Here is a 20300-nt window from a genome sequence, read left to right as displayed (position 1 = left end):
TAAAAAAAAAAAAATGGTATATTTTTCATTAAAAGAATGAATTAATGATAAAAAAGCGTGGATTAGTATTTGTTGATTTCTAGTCAAGATACATATATAAATTGAATTATGCTTTATTTACATACTCGCTAATAAATATTGGGTTCTTCTCTATAAAATCTGCTTTCTGAACCGGTGGTTGCTTAACATTTAATTCAACATTTTTTTATTTCACAATTTTATTTCATAAAAAGTATCCATTGTAATTGCCTGAAATTGAAATCTCTATGAATACATGGTAATCTTAAAAATAAGTTAGTAATATTTTCAGGAACATACAGTAAAAGAAACAAATTAGAATTGTCTAGTGTTTTATTTGTTTACTTAAGTAATAATCACTTGTATGCTTCGTTTCATTTTTAATAATTATATTCAATATCTAATAAACTCTGACGTAAAATATTTTATATTACTTAATAATAATACTGCAGTATTAAGTCAATACGAGAAAAACATTGTCGTGTATAAGGCACGTACAATGTGTGCAGTCTAAAGTGATCACCCTGAAATTATTCACACAAAAACATTCGTTCAACTCCGTAAAAGTAAAGAACAGTAAAAAATCACATCACTCTAAATAACTTGCTCCCTTGGCTTTGATCCCGACAACTTAAATAAAATTTTAAAACTTTTCTCTCTTGTAACTTCTAGATTCTGACCGGCCAATTTAGATCGTGTGGATTATACGTTACTTTCTTTTTATCGTTGAACATGCGCTTTTATTCACATTTCGATCTAGAGACTGAGTTAATTGACATGACATGATTGAAAAAATTAATACGTAAAATATTACAAAACGAATCCTTCTAAACATATCCAAACATATACAATTATCTTTTTTTTTTTAATATTTTAAAAATCCCAGAAAAAATATAATGTATGCACATTAATATACTTAAACTATATATTTTAAATAGCAACAAAAAAGCATTTAATAATATCATTGAATAATTACATACGTATTATGTATTTATATCTTTTTTTAATTTAATATAAATAGATGAACACATTTACTATAATTACTCAAATAATAAAAATGAAAAAAATCATATAACATTTAACTTTTCCATTCTGAACTAAGTTCTAAAAAAATAAACAATAAAAATAAAAAGTTGGTATCTCTAATTACAAACTGCACATGCGATTATATGGCGTTGTATATTGTGTTCGCGACACGCATCGCAATTTTTAAATCGCAAAGGCGTATTCATAAAGAGCGTAAATTATAATATATTTTATGAACATTGATAATCAGAGGCATGTTTGCAATTATTTTTATCAGAAACGAAACCTTATTAAATATTCAAAATATGATTTACACGAATTTATAAACATTTAAATAAGTTTCTTATTATAAATAACTTAAAATAATGTTTAAATAATATAATGCTATTAGAAAACTGCTACGGATTCTCGAACGGATTGTTATGGATTTATATTTTTTAATATAGGACTGGGTAACTCGGGTCAAATGGAGCGAAACAGCTATATTTGCCGCAAAAACATCAAAATACAGTCTATTATAGTTTGGTATAGTCGCATCTAGGTACAACCTGCATTTATATAGGGACATTGAATGATAATAAGAAGTACAAATAAATAGTATTTCTATTTAAAATATTGTTACAAATCGCTCTTAATATACAGACGGTAGCTGTGCAAGAACCTTTATAATTGCAGCAATAACAAGATTACTCTCGCTTTCCGTGCAACGACAAAACAATGAGAAATCAGTTTACAATATAAAATCACTAAGTGTTACGTGGAGCTATTAGCACTAGATTACGTAGCGCTCGTTGGTTAAAGAACTGGTATTCATCTTATATACTCTATCTTGGTATTATTGATTTAAAAAGACGCTCCCAAAGGCTCGGACGATGCGTAGTCGAGGTATACGAGAATGGTGATGACATACAAATTCTTACTGGTTGACGCGAAGATGCCGCCGTGATAAATGGATAAGGATGTCTCACTAATGGAGTCACAGAGGTTCCTACCAAACTTAAGGTCTGCCTATGATTTTTTGGAGGCTGACTTTTTATTGTATGTTTACGAGTTGCACCACCCAATAAGACAATTGGAATACCCTTCGTCGGTCTAGGGGGTTTTGTAGTCGACGGCCTGCTTGTGGTAGTAGAAGATGTCTCAATGATTTCAGGGAATATGGAGTCCTCGTAGTCTTTTGGCTCGTCAGCCAACGGAGCAACAAACATGACTTGCCGAAGACCATTTATATCTTGGACTAATTTAGCGTGTTCTTTCACAATGTCCTCGCGGTTGGGTAAGAGGAAGTCGATTCTTCTTGATAATTCATGAACATACGGTGTTGGAATTGATCGGTACTTGTCTATTGCAGGTTTTCTCGCTAGACCCCAGCCTGTGTACGAAATTGTTAATATTATTAATAAAAGAATCAATTATTTAATAAGAATATTTAAAATAATTTCTCTAATTTAATAAATTACATTGATCTATTTAGTTAATTACCTGATTCAAATGACCTCATTGGCATTGCAACTGGGTAGTCGAAGCAGTCGAACTGAAATTAAAATAATTGTAATTAAACTTCTTTGTCAGAACGGTTATAATGTTTATAACGTACACCAATGCGTTACAAAACGCAAACATTCGCAAATTCCGCCTTTACAGCGAACATGATATATTTACAAGCAAAGCAAAGTCCTGTCATAATTATGAATAAATCACAATTTACTCATTTAATAACATACATATCAGCAATAACATGTATACTGCCGGTAGAGTTAAATTTTAAATTATACATGTTTTTAAACTTGCAAACATAACTAATTAATTTGCTTAAACTCACGCACCGCATGCAAGGATAATATTCCGGCAGTAATTAATAAATAGCATCAAACATTACATTTCAATTAACTCGCTCAAGCTTTTACTAAATATAATATTTTTTCGCTTAATTAGCAGTATTATAGTAGCTGAAATAATAAAACGCTAGCTCGATACATGTCATTCTGAAAACACCTATAAATGAATAATAATTGTGTATGCCGATAACGATCGAATTTCGTTTAATTTTTCCAATACCGAAGACTTGCCATCAGTGGACATGTGTTATAAACATTGCCAATACCCAAATGGGGTGCTTTGCCATTTTAATTTCGCATAACCGCTGTTAGCCCACGAAGACACACTAATTCATATAATTAATATGCCAGTAATATTATATTTAACCATTAGTAAAAATAATATTAATTTTTGATTTAATAAATTATTTACAACTGATGATAGATGGCAAACTTTAACTAAAATTGTAAAATTGTCATGTTTTCTGCCAAATTGAGTAAAGAATATTCAAAGATTCCTATCGTATGAATGCATTCGTCTTGAAAAAGGCAAAAAAGTAAAATAAACATAAATGGAAATATCATAGCGTCAATATTTTCGTTTCAATGTATAACTGTAACTAATATCCAGGAAACTGCATAAATAAATGCTACAATTTCAGTATAAAAGTTTTTTAAGTAAATATCGCTAAAACCACTAAACAATTGATAAAATTAAAAAAAAAACTATATAATTTGGGCCGGGTAAAATCAAGCTTGTAATATATGTAATTATACATAAATAAATAAAGGGAATGTCCGATGCAAAAATAATTATTCAAATCTTTCTGACAGACTCTGGAGATGAATTTGAATTAACAATAAAAAGTCTAAAAGATTATAATACAAACGGAATCCTATATAGATTATGTATAAAATGAGAAAATAAAATAACTGATGGTCAATTTGTTTAAATTGGCAATTTTTATATTCAATATATAATGACTGTGTTTTTATTCTAGTTTCCCAATATCGCAGGAATCATTGGAATTTTATGAAACGTAGTGTTGGGGTTAACTATTTGCTTGTAACAAAAAATAAGTTCTGCTTATTCAAATAAAGACCAAACGAGTCCACGGATTCTCCACGTTTTTAATGTAAAAAAAAAGCACTCTCTATGCGAGCTTATTATCCTTATTTTACTCCCTTAGGATAGGAATTTCTAAAAAGGTTTTATTTACAACAGGGTTTTATTTATAACAAAAATAAGTCCAAAAACCCTTAGATATACATATTATATAATTTTAATTATAAACAAAAAACATGTACAAGATTTCGATATTCAAAATTCGACGAAAGCCGACGTACTCTCGTACAAATTTTAATGGTCTATTTTAAAGGTAAATAGAGCTAATTTTTTTAAAGATAATTCTTGTGCAATATCAATAGTGTTCGTGCGTTTGAATCTACCGGATATTGTATGTCTGTCAGTCAAAGTTGTAACCATCAATAATTCTTAATGACAACTTTTCACAGATGCATTTTCACAATACAATACAATACAATACAATGTGCAATGACGCTCATGTTGTGAGGTTTCTTGATCAGCTGTGAGAAATTTACGGGTTGGCAGTTTTGTGTACGTGTCAATTTTGTTAATTTATTAGCAACGATAACACATTTAGTCTTTATTGTTAAATTAATTGAACGTTTACATTTAGATATTTATAAAACATTATATTTATTTATTTATATATATATATATATATATAACTATTCTAAGCGTGTTCCGCATTCTTGTGCGTTATATTAACCGCACGCAGACTTAACAAGCGTTATCAATTACTCAGCAATTATATTATATTTAAGAATATTACATTCCTTTTGTAAATGGACACTGCCTGCCATTTAACATGTTGGTAAACAGCATAATATATATACATACCACCTTTATACAATTTTGTATATTATTTTAAATTAAGTAAGTCCCAATCTAATAGTTATAGCTGTGTTTGAATGTAACTGTTGTTTTAAACGTTAAAAATATAAAAAAATGTTATTTTTTTAAGTCTGTATTACCAACTATACGAACAATTGGGCTAGGATAACTTATTAGTGCTATTAGTAGCTCTATATACAAAGCTACTTTGAACTACTAATTTACTTTTCTTGACGTAACAAAAGCGAATTTTTCACTTGGAGATATTTAGATATCTGGCGCCAACATACCAGAAATCGGTCCTTTATGTTATTAAGGATTTCAGTTTTTCCATTTAGATGAGGGTTAGATATTCTTGTAATCATTCATCATAATTAATGCGAAATTAAAGGTACAACCAACGAACTGACGAACAAACACGACGATGGGATACCGTAGTTCAAAGAAAATCAGAATCAGAACGCAATAAAATATTTCATACTATAAATATGTTATTGCGTCCTGATTCTGATGTCCTTAATTTCACTATCGTTATTGATGCTAGTTGTAGTCTGCACCCAGCACCACGGATGTCCTAATTGAATATAGGCCGAACTAACTTCGAAGTGATTGATCTATCTGTCCTTTGAGGACTGATGGATCTATCTACACCATTTTTACTACATAAAAATTTAATATGTACGTATATTTTGCAAACCAAAAACGAATACATCCATGGAGCTAAAAGAATATATTTCCTTTAATTAAAGTTAAAATTGTAAAATACTCATATATCTAGTTTCGTTTTAATCAGAACGAAATATTTCGTAATAAAATAGAGTGGTAAAAAAGTTAATTTATCTTACCTGCGAACTGGCATAGCGCGAGTTCAAATACCGCATGTCCAAAGTACCACTCACTAACAACAACGACGCCTGCCAAACCACCAACCACCGCCACATGATTACACAGACTAACTAACCAGTGCTTTCCCCACACCACTACCACTTCTAATACCTACTCTTTTTTCCCTAAACATTGATTTCTCGAACTGTCTTGTCGTGATAGCCACTAATGTAAGTTACTTCACACTCAGGACAGTCATAAACTGGCGGTAGGGCGATGTATGTAGTCGGTGACACTCATTCGATTTTCTACCACTAAAATACTTTGTATTTATTTGTATTTAGTATTACTTTCCTCAGAATTTAGAAAAAAATTCTATATAACCTATTTAAATCAACCCTTTTTATTAATAAAACACTTATCATGGTAAGGTATCTTTATTACAAATACTTAAATGATACCAAATATTTACATGATAACAAAAATGTTACAAATCTTCATAAACGGCGTACGTTCGAAAACAGAATACGCCGTATCTACACATCGAAAAAGAAAAAACATCTTTAGACTTTAGACTAATATTAAACAATCTAAATTAAATAATAATAAATATAAACCATGCACCTTTGATATTCTACAGAGAATTTTATTAAGGAATGCCTTGACATTACTTTCTCCGTCTCTCGCTATGTTTAGATATTCTAGATCGTAATATAAATGAAATAGTGAACAGTCAAAACAAATCAATGCTCATATTAGTTTAAATGAAGCGGTATCTCAGTCATTACCCATTTGTAGAATATCTTATTAGTAACAAATTACATTTTAAAATAAATAAGTGACGGTAAGGCCAAATAAATACTCCATGGATCAAAAAATATCTCAACTAATTAATTACGACTAAAAAAAAACTATTTAAAGTTCAAGAAAATAGTTTATATATATTTTTTTATTTTTAGCCGACTTTAAGGAGGTTATCAATTCGGCCTTATTAATTTAATTAATGTTTGCGGGTGATGAAAATAAATCTTTAAGACATAATGGCTGATATTCATTTATACCCACCGTTTATTTTTGTATATGTAAAAGTTGTAATGAATGGGTGAACTAAGTAAAATATGATTGGTCTATAGCAATGAATTATATTTATACCTGTGAGTTTAACTAGCATGGTGCTCGTTCAAAAACAATATAAAACTGTTTAATAATTACAACGAAATTTGTATTTCTTTAATAAGAGAAAAATATATAATTATTTTCTATTTCAGTACACAGCCTATAGAATTCAGCCGCAGGAACACGGTCTTATATAAGTTTGTACCTTAGGTAGGATTACAACTCGATGGTGTAATCTATACAACCCAATATATGTATTCTCAAACTCAAGTTTGCATAAAACGTATGGCAATCATAATATAAGCATATCCTGAACGGAAATCGTACCAATAATCGATGCTTATATAAGAAAAAAATATTATAGTTCCTTGACGTAGTAGCCTAAATGCGCTTTTTCGCAAATGAGAGAAAATCCTTAGGAAATTAAAAACACCAAACCGCTTAAGCAGTATCTGTTTGGTACATTTCAATTTTCATATATTATATGATAAATATATACACACAAAAAAGGCACAGTTAATGTCCCGATAATACACCTTTTTTTAAAGCAATCCGCTTTAAATCTATATAACATTTGAAGAAATATAAATAAGATTCAGCATTGATGAACCTTGTTTTTGAAGTTAACGCATGTAACAAAGGATGCATTAGCTTAAAATCTGAAAATACAATTTTCCGGGATCAAGGCTATTCGATATTCTTATAAGTCGATCAATCTTATTGAATAAACAATGCAATTAATCAACTGGCCCTTTAACTTAATATATAAACTGAAATTTAGTAGCTCAGAACTACTAAATTCATATATTTATTATTTTATATAAGCTAATCAATTATTAGTTCATATTTAATTGGCAACAAAAGTTATATCCTTTCCTCAGTGGACCAGACGATTAATTATTGTAACGACAATTAAGATGGATGCAACATCGCTCAGAAATCAAAATTATTTTTTATAATCTATTATATTAATGGTAAACGTGCACGAATCTGGTGCTAATGCTACTAAGCCTCCATATTCTATGCTTTTATATAAAATAAGCGATTCGTAAAACAATACTAAAATATGTATATCATAACAATGTTGAAAAAAGAAAAATGTGCTGTATCAAGAAGCATTTTATCATATCGGACTATACTTAAATATTATTTGACATTATATAAATTAGAAAACTATCGGATCATAATATATATTAAATTTGGTACTTGGATCCGACATATACTTATCTATGCTACTGTAATAACCGAAATCCCGAATACAGAAATCGCAAGTCGTTATCTTTTAATAAGAATATGCTCTTGAATATATTTAATGATGAGAAGGTACGTTCTAGTTAAGCCGGATTTCAGGTTTTTACGGTAACATTCACATATGTTAATACTATCTATATATATATATATATATATATATATATATATATATATTCTTTTTTTATATTAAACTACATATACCTTTTCGAATATGTTATCTTACTCGAGGGGGATTCTCAGAACAGTTACAAATTCTTGAGGTACGTTTCTGGGCTGCGACTATACGTTGATATACATTCCAAAAGTACATATATTATTTATATATATCTAGTCTCTTAAGGCGATGTGGAAATATAGCGTTTTGGATGGATGTTTCAACTAGGTAGTCGTCAGTAATTCATTATGTTAAAGGCAAAGGAATGAGGATTCCATTATATATTGACAATACGGTATAGTAAGCAATTAGCCCCATTTTGAATGGGAGTTGTTTTCCAAAATGGTTACATAATTTAAAATTATATTAAACATTTTACGAGTATTTATCTAATATTAACTAAAGTTTTTGCTAGAAGTTTAATTCTTTATATTCTGTTTCCATTTCTTTATATATCTGGCAAAAATATAACCCCTCGGATGAACTGGGCCCTAAAATACATTATCTATAAGTGTAACACATTCCTTGATCAAATTAGCCCGCTAATCAACCTTAAACTTTCTCTGCCCATGGGGTCGTTTTCGTACCGCCGGATTACTACAAGTTACTCTTCATTAAAATCGGCGCCAAATAGTTCTAGGCATACATTGGTTAATTTAATATTGTAAACCTTCCTTCTAAGGTACAGTATAATCGACGTTAGATTAAAATTTATTTCCGCGTGTTGTTGTCATATAGAAATAGCCATGATAGCGATCTATTTTAAGTCTTTTAACAAAAACATTTGTTCACTTGATATTACAATATTCTGTAATCTCGTTTATCAAATTAATTAAATAATTAATACTTTTTGTATTCCGCTTTGGGAATAGATATACGCTTTACTTTCGTCTATGTACATCAATTTTATGTACATTTTTATCCAGAAGTGTCTTTTAATGATTTTTTTCGTTACCTTCAAATATCACATTGGTTGTGTAAACTCAACTTCAAATATCCATGCAGAATAATTAGTTATCATAATGCAATATCGAAAAAAGATTTAGAATATATAAATATTCATACATTTAAACTCTCCTGTGAGCTCGTTATGACTCATTATTTTAACACATTGATTGTATAAATTTTATTTTGCTCAATATATCACTGGCTTTAAGCCGTGGCAGTGACATAATAGTGCTTTAAACGCTTTGTATAATCTACCATAGTTTTATGAGTAATTTACATATGCCTTAATCTACGGGGCATTTTTTTACGATAGTGTGCCGTTCTTGCACTCGAACATCAGTCTCCAAAAAGGTATAGAATCGGTGTTAGTAATACGACTCGTAACGAGCTGATCATGAAACTTTTGAAACTGTTATGTGTGTGAAATAATGATATCGCTGGCGAAAACTGAAAGTATTTTACATGAGACACCTCTATAACAACAGTCAGTCTAATGGTCGTTGTTATTTCACATTTTTGACCTATGTTTATGGAAATGTAATTCAATTTAAACTAGTCCTTGCACACAGCGACATAGCGCATTGTTGGTGGGTGTACACTAGGAAACATTGGAATGTACACTAGTAATGACAAGGCCTGAAGACCCGAACCATTCTTAAGAATCGGCGAAGACATCGGCAAGCTCACGGCTTTGTGCCACTAACGGCACTGCATACATCTGAAACAAAATTCACTTATGATTAAAAAATTAGAAAATAAACTTTTATTGTTATTGCAATTACATGTAGGTTTGCGAGGTTAGATTCATTATAATGATTTTGATATTAAAATAACATAAAAGCATATGTACTTTGTGTGACGAGCCATTATTTATTTAAACAAATTCGATTTCATTCAAATTTAGTTTTTCTTCATTTAACAACAATAATTATAAAATTCGCGCTTGCTTCAATTATAATAAACTAACAATATTATCTATATTTATCTAAAGCCAAATAAAAACAAAAGTTAGATAATATTAATTTGTTGCATGAAATCTGCGCAAGTCACATAGTTCGCGGAGCCTTCGCGTTGTGAAAATAATTAATGCAATTGTAAATTTATTATAATTATAATTGCAGCAGCAACGAACATCTGATAAGTAATAATTATTGCTGTGATAAGAACGTAACTTGACAAAGATCGACTTTAGCTCATATACATTATATACGCTATTACAAGGCTCAGCAGTTATTACACAATATTTATTGCTTTAGCAGGATCTAAATTAATATCTAAAATATTTAAAGAAAACTTTGAAAGAAAGAAAACTTTGTTTTGATAAATTAGTACTAAATATTTGATATAATTGAACAGCTTCTGTATGTTGCTTAATACCACATAGAGTTAATGTTTAGATTAAGAGACATATTCAGTATAATGTAAAATTTATGCTCTATTCTATTTAAGAGTGTAATCATCACAAACCAAGAAACAATCGCAATGCAAAGTCGACACTTATTTAAATAAAAAGAAGCAGCTTGCTATACATCGCACAGTTACAATGAAGGATTTCATAATTTTTTTGCTAAATACAATATAATATATATTCCAATACAAACATAATATAGCCTAGCGCAAAGCAATTTTTAGCGATAGTTTATCATATCGGCCCTAATTTATATTAATTAGTACTAAGAAAGTAATATTAATGTACAAGATGGTCCTAATTATAGAAGCAAAGTTCAAAAGATACTATAGTTCAATTTCTTATTGTTGGTGATTAATCATATAATATCTTTTAAAATGTAGTTTCAAATAACAAAAATGTTGGTCTAATCTATATAAGTATATTAAACATTCGCAAGAAAATGTAGCAATCTGGAATTTTATTTTCAGAAAAAAAGAATAGAAATGTTAACGTAATTATATTGTAAAATATACTGAATAATTTTATGGAACACATTTGTCAAACATCATAATTTAAATTTTTATTATGTAACTATTTACCAATATATTAACAAACAACATTTGTTAATTTAATATAAAAAAAATAGATTTATTTCTGCCTGGTGTTTGTTTAATTTGAATGTATTTCAAAATATAATGCAGAGAACATTTATATGAATAAAAATATAAATGCGGCTAATGATTTATAGTCTGAATATAATATTAGTAGTATTAATACATTTCATCATTCAGGACAGAGATCCAATATTTACAGATTGTTAAAATTCTATTCTATCTAGGATAAAAATGGGCATTCTTACCTATTTTTCTTTTATCGGTGGCGTAGTTGATTTCACTGGTTGAGGTATAATCGTGATTTCGTCGTTAATTTTGAGCGGTTTTAGTAACGACTGACCAGCTTTGACTGGTGCTGCCGTCTTGCCTTTGTCCATTACACGCTTGGCGACAACACTGTGTGCGGAATACACGTGATTTTCAAACTGCTTGTACATGCCAAATGTTGCTGTACATACTGTGCACTTATATGAGAGATGGGCTGGTTTTAATGTAAGATTGTGGTCCCGTGCGACATGATTAAGAAGTTTCCACTGATATACCTGCAATTTAAATAAATATTCCGTATTAATTATGCTATTTTATGAAATACCTGAAATGAGTATGTTTGTTCATTAAAATGTATGCTAGTAATGTTTAATTGTTGCTTACCCTGCCACACACCGGACATCGACCAGCATCTTTACCCTTGTTCGCTGCTTCTTGCATAGAACTAGTAACCAAGCCATGTGAGCCTAGTAAATGCCTTTCTAATCCTTGGTCTGTAAAGAACCTGAAATTGTTTAAAATAATGAATTAAACAATGTTTAAAAATTGTTTTAAGAAAATAGAAAATGGTCCTCCATTGTCCGAAATTTTCCAACTCACAGAAATACTAATAAAAATGTTTAAGATTTCAAAGAGAAACTATTTTCCAACTACAGGTATCCTGTTAAAATATATAATTGTTTAGAACTATCCTTTTCTGCATATTATTTAAAAGAAATTTTATAACATTTTATTATTTTATAAGATTTATTTTGTCATTTAAATCTTAATAATGTTGATCTGAAAAATCAACTTACCTGAACTGGCACTTTTGGCAGTTAAGTGGAGGCCTGTTGTATATCATTTTTGGATGAATTTTAACTTTATGTATCCATTGCATATGATTTCTTAGTTGCTCCAGATCCTTAATATAACCATCACAAATCTCACAAATAACACATGAACTCTTGTTCTGCTGAGGAGGCTGAGGTTGCGTTGGAACTGGTTGCCTTGGTAATGGTGTTATCGAAATGGATGGCTGGTGCAAAGATTTAGGTATAGATGCGTTTTTTCCATTATTCTGTTGAAAAAAAAACAAATTAGGGGTACAGTAAAGTAAATAGTAATATTTAAAATGAATATTTTTATATACATTTACTTTCATGACTTGATATTAATTTTTCTCTTTGTATATTCATATTACTAAACACATTTCTTAAACTATTATCTTATATTATTATCTTTATTAAGAAAATATACTTACACCTCCCGAAGGATAATTTGGTGACACCAAAACAGGGGAGGGTGTGTTGTGCCTCACCATTACCCCACTCCGAAGAATTGGTATGCCTTGAACAGGTGTAGATCTAGGTGCAATACCCATAGGGGATCGGCCTCGCGGACGAAAGCTGGTACTCGCCATGACGCCGCTCATTGGAGGTCTTCCTATATTATTTCCTACTTGACCCCGATGGAAAGTATTGTGGTATGAACCCATCATAGCATTACGAGCCCGAGCAATCTGAAAATTACATTTTATTGTAACATACAGGTCCAGCTCTTTTTAAGATATATTGTACAGTTTTAGAATATTTTTAACCAAAAATTAATAGAAACAAAAATATATTAAGATGAATGACGTAATTGTATCAAATAAACTAATGAATAAAACATTGGCTATTCACCTTTGGTATTTTTGCTGGCGGTTCCCATTCAATAGGTGGCGCGAGATTCAGTTCGGGCTTGAATTTCTTAGCGCATGGAATAAGATGGCGCGCCAGTTTGCCTTTCCCATTGTCTTCAAAGGGACAGTTCGCACACTGGTGGTACGCCGGTGCCCTTTCTAATTTTCCACGAGTACTATGTTCGGCTTCCATATGATACAGTATATCGTGTGGGCTTCGACTTTCGTAGACACAAAAGTTACATTTATAAACACTATTCTTCATGTGTGGAGTCTCAAGATGATGTGCCATCACCAGTGAAGACTCAGTTTTAAAACTACAAAATTCACATTTATGTTGCTTAAAGACATATGGAGCATTATTTTCTTTACTGAACTCTAAGTTCTTCTTAAGTGATGCAATAGAAGATTCTGTAATTTTTGTACTATGACCTCCTTTTTTTTCTCTATAAAGTTTCCTGTTTTGTTGCTTCAGTAGATCATTTTGTACATATTCTTGAACAAGGTTTAGGCCAATATTCATAAAAAACTTACCGAGGGAAAGGTCAAAGTAATTATCAGACTTTCCGGTAACTACTTTATCAACAGTTAAGTCAGTCACACCCTTAATGTCATCGATGACATCTGCTTTGTCCTTTATGACAACAGTCTTATCTTCTTCATCACTACCTATTTCGTCGTCAGAATCTGTCGAAGATTGACCATCCCAAGAGGCATCGTCGTCATCGTTTCTACGTCTTCGACGTTCTAAAATTATGTTACATTAATGTTTATATTCCTTATAAATATATCGTTTATAATATTATTTCTATAGTAGAAAGCTATTATAAAGTTATGTATTATATTGAACTAGTAATTAACACTCTTCTATTCCAATTACTTCTTAGTTCCCAAGGTTGGTGGCGTATTGGTGATGCGAGGAATGGTGAATATATCTTAGCTCCAATCGTCTAAAGTTGGAGGCCACTTACCAACATTTGCAGGCCCATATGCTAATATGCCTAACTAGTAGAAATAAAAAATGAGGAAGGACCAATATACAACTTTAACATTGGTCAAGATATTGAATACCATCGGTATTCTTTAAAGATGTCGGCAATCCGGGTCTTGAAAGTAAAAATAAAGTGGTGTTGTACTATAAAAAAAATATATTAATTTTTTGAAAATATATTAATGTTTTTAGTATTACTGTATAATATAAGTCATTAACAAATCGCATGAAATATGTAAATGTAAAGTAAGTGTGTTTTTAATCCTGTTGCGTTTGGAATAGGCTATACACATTCACGTTTCATTACTTTAAAGGAAACAAATGAATACTTACCCCTTTTTTCTTCTCTCTTTTTTTGTTTATTTTCTTCTTCTAAATCTTCTTTTGTTTTGGTGGAAATTTCGGTTTCTGCATCTGATGCTTCTTCTTCGTCTTCTTTTTCCTTGTTTTCATTTTTTTCTTGTTCACTTTTTTCTTGTTCATTTTTTTCTTGTTCTTCTTTTTCTCTCTCCCTCTCTTCCTCCTCTTCTTTGGCTCTTTGCTCTTTTAATTCATTACCTAAATTATCTACAAATTTTCTAAACGGCTTAACAGAAGGTTTTTCATATACATAAGGTACAATGAAAGAAGGTGCCTCAACAACATACATATCATCAGTGAGAGAAGGCAATATTGAGGTTTGAGTGTTGCAGGAACTTTGAGAAGCCATGCTATTTTTATTACTTATTGGAGTCACAGTAGTACCTCGAGCAACTATACTCTGATATAAATTCTGTGCGCTTAATGCCGAATTACTTGGCGGAATGTAATTTTTCCTAATTGTATTCCCTTTAACAGAAGACATAGAATTAGTATCTATAATAACTACAGTTGGTTCTTTTTTTTGAATTCCCGATTTTATTTGTTTTGCTGCCATTTCGACTAAAGTTTTTGTATCATTGATGACAATTGCTTTAGATCTACGTCTTAAAGCGTCCCCCATAGCAATTTCTTCAATATCTGATTCATAATCTCCGTTTTCAATATCATCGTCGTACCTCTTTCTTTTGATAGCTCTACTACTTCGACGTAACTGTACTTGAGTTTCCGTAGGTTTTTGTTTTTCTTCTACGACACAATCTTCATTATCACTGACAATTTCATGTACCTCAGGGCTGGAACAATCATCTGCGTTTCCATTTTGACTACCAGTTCTGTCATGTTCTAATAACATTAAATTTTTGTTTTTATTTTGACTTTCTTGCGAGGATTCATCTTGGGCGTCCACCTCGGATTCTGAATTAATGCTTACTGTTTCCTCTGCCCTTTGCTCGCCTGAAGCCTCAGAAAATTCTTCTTCATCGGAATCAGCTTCTGAATCCGCTTCATCAGATACCTGAAATATAGTACGTTTTAAGTACATAATACATTTCCAGATTTATTTTATCTCTTTACGAAATACTAAATAAGTGTATGATATGTGTATAACAATAGTAAACATATTTTGTTAGAAATAAATTGTATGTTTTGTTAAAAAATTAAATTTTAATTATAATGTAATTAAGTGATACTTTGCATATACATCATTAAGAATGGATCGTCAGCATGGTCAACAAAAAGCGATCGTTTATTTTAAAGATAATTGACATAATCATTTATCATGCCTTTAGTCAATGGTGTGATTGCCTAGCGGGAGTAGATTAGGACTCACTTATGACATACAACATTTATGACATAAACATACTAGATTAATTTACGAAAATTGAAATATGCTGATATAAAAAGTTAAAACGAAATCCTACAAATTTAGAAAAACACATGCTCGTTACATATTTGCATGTTACAGTGTATAATATACCAAATTGTCAGCCGACACTGCAGCCTCAGTCTTAGACTTAGAGCATACACATTTACAACTTTTGCGGCGGGGCATTGCATAAGTCGTTTTGTCCGTGTTTTTAAATACACTCGCTAACTTCTCCCTCAAACCAGATAATTACTGCTATTTGGTAGGTGGCCTGCACTAAGCCCTACCACTGCTAAAACTCACGTTATCATTATAACAAAAAGGACTAAAGTTTTAGCTTTTCGTATTTATGACAACTTTATCATTTATTTATAATTAACATAGCATTGCATATGAATATTATGTATTCATTATTTCATTTCCTAAGTACCTTTTTAACTAAAAACTAACCATAAAAAATGTTTAAGTATTCTCACGACTTCGTATGTATTAATACTACTTTGCATTTATTATTATTTTTAATTAACAAATTTTCTGAACGTAAATATAATTTCTAGATAATTTAGATGTAGATACAACTATAAGACACTAGAGAAGAGTAGGCAGCGTACCAATCAATAAAATCCATGGTTTGCAGAATGTCACCGTATAATAATACCAACATGCAAAGTATATTAATAGTATATTAACATGGACAACGTTGCGCCTGCCTCCCCTATATACCTCCCGTCCTCCCTCTATTATAACTTTGTATGTCAAAGTTAACAATACTGATGTATTATGTATGTTGATGAAACTAAATTAATACGCAAAGAAGTTTTTATTAACAGTGCATCCTACCATTGTTAAAAATATTTAGTGGCTTTTCTTTTTATTTAATTTATTTAAGACTTGGTGGTATTTGCTTTATTGACTTGACTTTGGTCGTACCTACAAAGAAGGGCCCCCTTCTTTGTAGGTACCACCCACTCATCAGGTATTCCGCCGCCTTAAATTAATACTTGGTATTGTTGTATGCCAGTTTGAAGCGCGAGTGAACCAGTATCACGACAGGCACAAGGATCATATCATCTTAGTTCCCAAGGTTAATGGCGCAATTATTAATATGTCTGCCAGCGCCAGTGTCTATGGGCGCTGATGACCACTCAACATCGGAAGGCTTATTTGCCGGTCCGCCTACCTATTACATAAAAAAGCATCTTAAAGTGACAATTAGGCTTTACAAAGGAATAATTGATATACTTTAGATATCCTTACTATGATTTTATTCGTAAAATGGGCACATGTTTCACATCGTAACGAAAGTCGTAATTAAGTAAAATCTATTATATAAATTATTCACAACTGCTCTGCCCTGCTACGATATCGCGAAAACAAAACATAATTAATAATTCATTCATAATCAATAGTCAATTAGAATTGAGCTTAAAATATTCACTTACGTTGTGCCAATATATCGATATGCAGAAAACGAATAACTATGTCAGGCGAGTGAGATAAATTGCATAAGTTTATATTTTTAGGATTCTATATTCAGAAACAAGTTAATTTAAGTCTCGATCAGACAAACTTTTGATTAAAATTTATAAAGAAATCAACATAATAGGTATCGTTATTAACCAAGTTTCAACCCATTTATTTTTTTTATTTTCGTACAATCGAACTGAAATCAGAAAATCTGCTTTAAGTGAATTTATAGCCTCATGTAAAGCAGTCCGTGTAACATACTTATGGGGTCAGGAGTGGACGTGAAATATATGATTTATGTTAAAACATATATTTTCTAACTAATTTAAATGTAAAATTTTAGTAATTTCATACAATGCGAAAGTTTATTTTTGTATGTTCGTACTCAATCATGCATCCAATAAAATCGGATATAGATGTCGATAATGTCGTGATAGACTACGGGGCTTTTTATTTCATTTATTATTTACGCCAATCGAATGGGCGGGTTATAAGCAATTAATCAAAATAAAATATAAAAAGAATATTGTTGTACTATTTTAAATGGACACGAATATTTTTTTTAATCAGTAAAATGTAAACAATATATTATATCAAAAATCTTTTAAAAAAAATCAAGATCCTAATAAAAGCAAATAAATTCTTTAATTATTTATATTTTTTCATCACACTTAAGGGAAATTTACGTTACATAAACTACAATTTCGTTTTCGAGTTGGGCTCTCTTTCTAAGTAGTATGCATACATAAAAATTGATTGTAGAGTTAAATAATAAAATAACTCTACAGTACATAGTAGAGAATACTAAGACAATAACCATTACACATTAGAATTAGGTTTATTATTGAATAGCTTGTTAAAAATTCATAAAACTAAATCATATCATTACCAATGTATTTTTGTTCCGGCATACTCGGATCATTATTATGAAACATAATGTTTAAATTAGAAACCTTAAATAAGGTACCTTTAAATGAAAGTAAATTCTTTAAGTAAAATACATTGTCCAACAAATAGGTAGATATTCATCAATAATATGTTGTTATAGCATGTGTTAAGGTAGGTATGTTGTTTATTATATTATTAAGATAAAGTTTAAAAATATCTGACACAAATCATTCAGTATACTAAAAATGTATTAAGGTAAAATTACCAAGTTTTTTTTTTTTGTATGGAATCCCTAAAAAACTTATTAGTTTTTGAATGATACAGTTGATTTTAGCATTACATTACTATTCATAGTGAAATTGTTGATTTCTGTTTATATGATAGGATTTTTTATAATATTGGAATCGGTAAGTTATTTGGATCTAACAATTATCATTTACAAGAGAATCCTGAACACTGACCTTATGACGGTTTTGTACTTCATGATATCAATTTCAATATACATTACCAAGTAAACAACTTACAACATCACATTCAAACCTAATTCTTATACATAGAGTACACGAAATTTGGTGTCATCATACCTGCATTGTTTTAATTTTAATATTATACAAAATAAAACAAAACTTAAGTAAACATTATAGAACTGTTCACTTACCCCATTATTGGAAACCATTTTACTACTGTTTTCATCAAAAACCCTAGAGCAGTCATTTTTAAAATCATTACTAAAATTTTGTTGAGTTGTTAAGCAATTCTCTTGTTCAGGCATGATTTCTGATTTGGACTGACTGTCTAAAGTGTCTACAAATGATTCATTGCTGTTGCTACAGTGGTTTGTTAAGGATTTCGTACTGCTATTTTCCTGTAGTGTAGGTAACGATGCAGTTTCTGTAGAATATTCATCAAGTTCATTTTCAACGCTGCAGAGACTGTTAGTATTTTCAGTTATACCAGCGATTGAATTATCTGCAGGCTCATTACCACTGTCTACATGATAAGTTCTATCTGAATCAACCGTTTCACATTGGCTATTATCTGGATCAGCCTCTTCAGAGGTATCTATTTTGACCTCTTTTGAGTCTTCTTGAGAGTCATTGTTAGAGACTTCCTTTGACTCCTCCATCATTCCATTCACTCCCCCATTCATGTTGATACCAAGCTACATTCCATGTGGCAAGCACCTGTCAAAACAATCATTCAATAAGGTTATGTTTTTAATAAAATGATGGTCATGAAGTGATACCAAATAACTGAGCGTCACATTTTTTTATAGTGAAGACCGCCCCCTCCCGCCGTCCCCTCTCCCCTGGCAAGGCGCTAGCAATCAAAATGGCGGTTCCATGGTACAACTATGTAGAGCTACGTGTACACGTCTTTGCATATGACTTCAAAGGTCACATCATCATGATCGGTTTCCACACAAATGAATGTCTTAATACTTATTATCTCACTATTTACATTCGTCACATAAACAAAACAAACAGAAGGTTACGAAAAAACTTTCGCTCAAAATTTTGTCAAACTGATTTAACGTAATTATTTTTAAAGCTGTTACTAGATCTGTTTATAATATCATATTTAAATTCATCATGAAAATATTTTATACAGAACAATTCGATACAATAAGTTTTTTATACTTTCGTAAAAGTAAACAATCAACGCCGGTATTTAGATGAAGTTTACAAGTTATTTTAAAATAATGACTAGAATATCTTTCTGTAAAATAAAAGTAACCAAAGAGGATAATCACTACCTCATCCAGTCTCCGTTCTGTGGCTGACACTTTTCTGGTACTCGTTCGACGTTCACTAGTAACTTGGTTATTTCAATGGTATTACCCAGGGCGATTTTACTTTTCAAAATAAGCGAACACCAAAAGTCATTTAAATGTTAAAATACACACAACACTAAGGAATCTTATAACTTCACTTTGCAAACAATCAGGTCGATCTACTTAATAATATTATAAATATTTAAAAAATCAGGGACAGTGCGACATTATCCCTCGCCACAGCACAAACGCAATATGGCGGCGATGAGTCAAGTCAGTCACGTGACTTCCAGCCAAAATCGAAAATAATTTTCTATTTTAGAGTAATATATTTATTTCATAAAAAAAATTAATTAATATCTGATTCACAACTTTACGGTTTGGTTGTTACGTTTATTCAATGTTCAAATTAAAAAAATAAAAAATACTTTTTTGAAACAAGAAAAG

General features: G+C 30.6%; 2 protein-coding genes across 2 annotated transcripts; both read right to left on the bottom strand.

The window, feature by feature from the left end:
- Positions 1-1457: 1457 nt before the first annotated feature.
- On the bottom strand, positions 1458-5871 carry LOC125076075. Its single transcript, XM_047688023.1, has 3 exons — positions 5625-5871; positions 2527-2578; positions 1458-2416 (listed from the first exon to the last, which is right to left on the bottom strand). The coding sequence occupies exons 1-3, from the start codon at positions 5718-5720 to the stop codon at positions 1869-1871; spliced, it is 696 nt and encodes a 231-aa protein (XP_047543979.1). The 5' UTR covers positions 5721-5871; the 3' UTR covers positions 1458-1868.
- Positions 5872-7824: 1953 nt separating this feature from the next.
- On the bottom strand, positions 7825-20097 carry LOC125075775 (FK506-binding protein 5-like). Its single transcript, XM_047687516.1, has 9 exons — positions 19836-20097; positions 18738-19263; positions 14332-15373; positions 13009-13754; positions 12588-12845; positions 12142-12404; positions 11729-11849; positions 11323-11619; positions 7825-9791 (listed from the first exon to the last, which is right to left on the bottom strand). Exons 2-8 carry the CDS (start codon positions 19227-19229, stop codon positions 11323-11325), a joined length of 3219 nt encoding a protein of 1072 aa, XP_047543472.1. The 5' UTR covers positions 19230-19263; positions 19836-20097; the 3' UTR covers positions 7825-9791.
- Positions 20098-20300: the final 203 nt, after the last annotated feature.

The sequence above is a fragment of the Vanessa atalanta genome, chromosome Z (genome assembly GCF_905147765.1).
Source record: "Vanessa atalanta chromosome Z, ilVanAtal1.2, whole genome shotgun sequence".
Taxonomy (NCBI): domain Eukaryota; kingdom Metazoa; phylum Arthropoda; class Insecta; order Lepidoptera; family Nymphalidae; genus Vanessa; species Vanessa atalanta.
The sequence above is the reverse complement of the archived record's forward strand: the minus strand, read 5'-3'. Positions and strand labels throughout refer to the sequence as shown.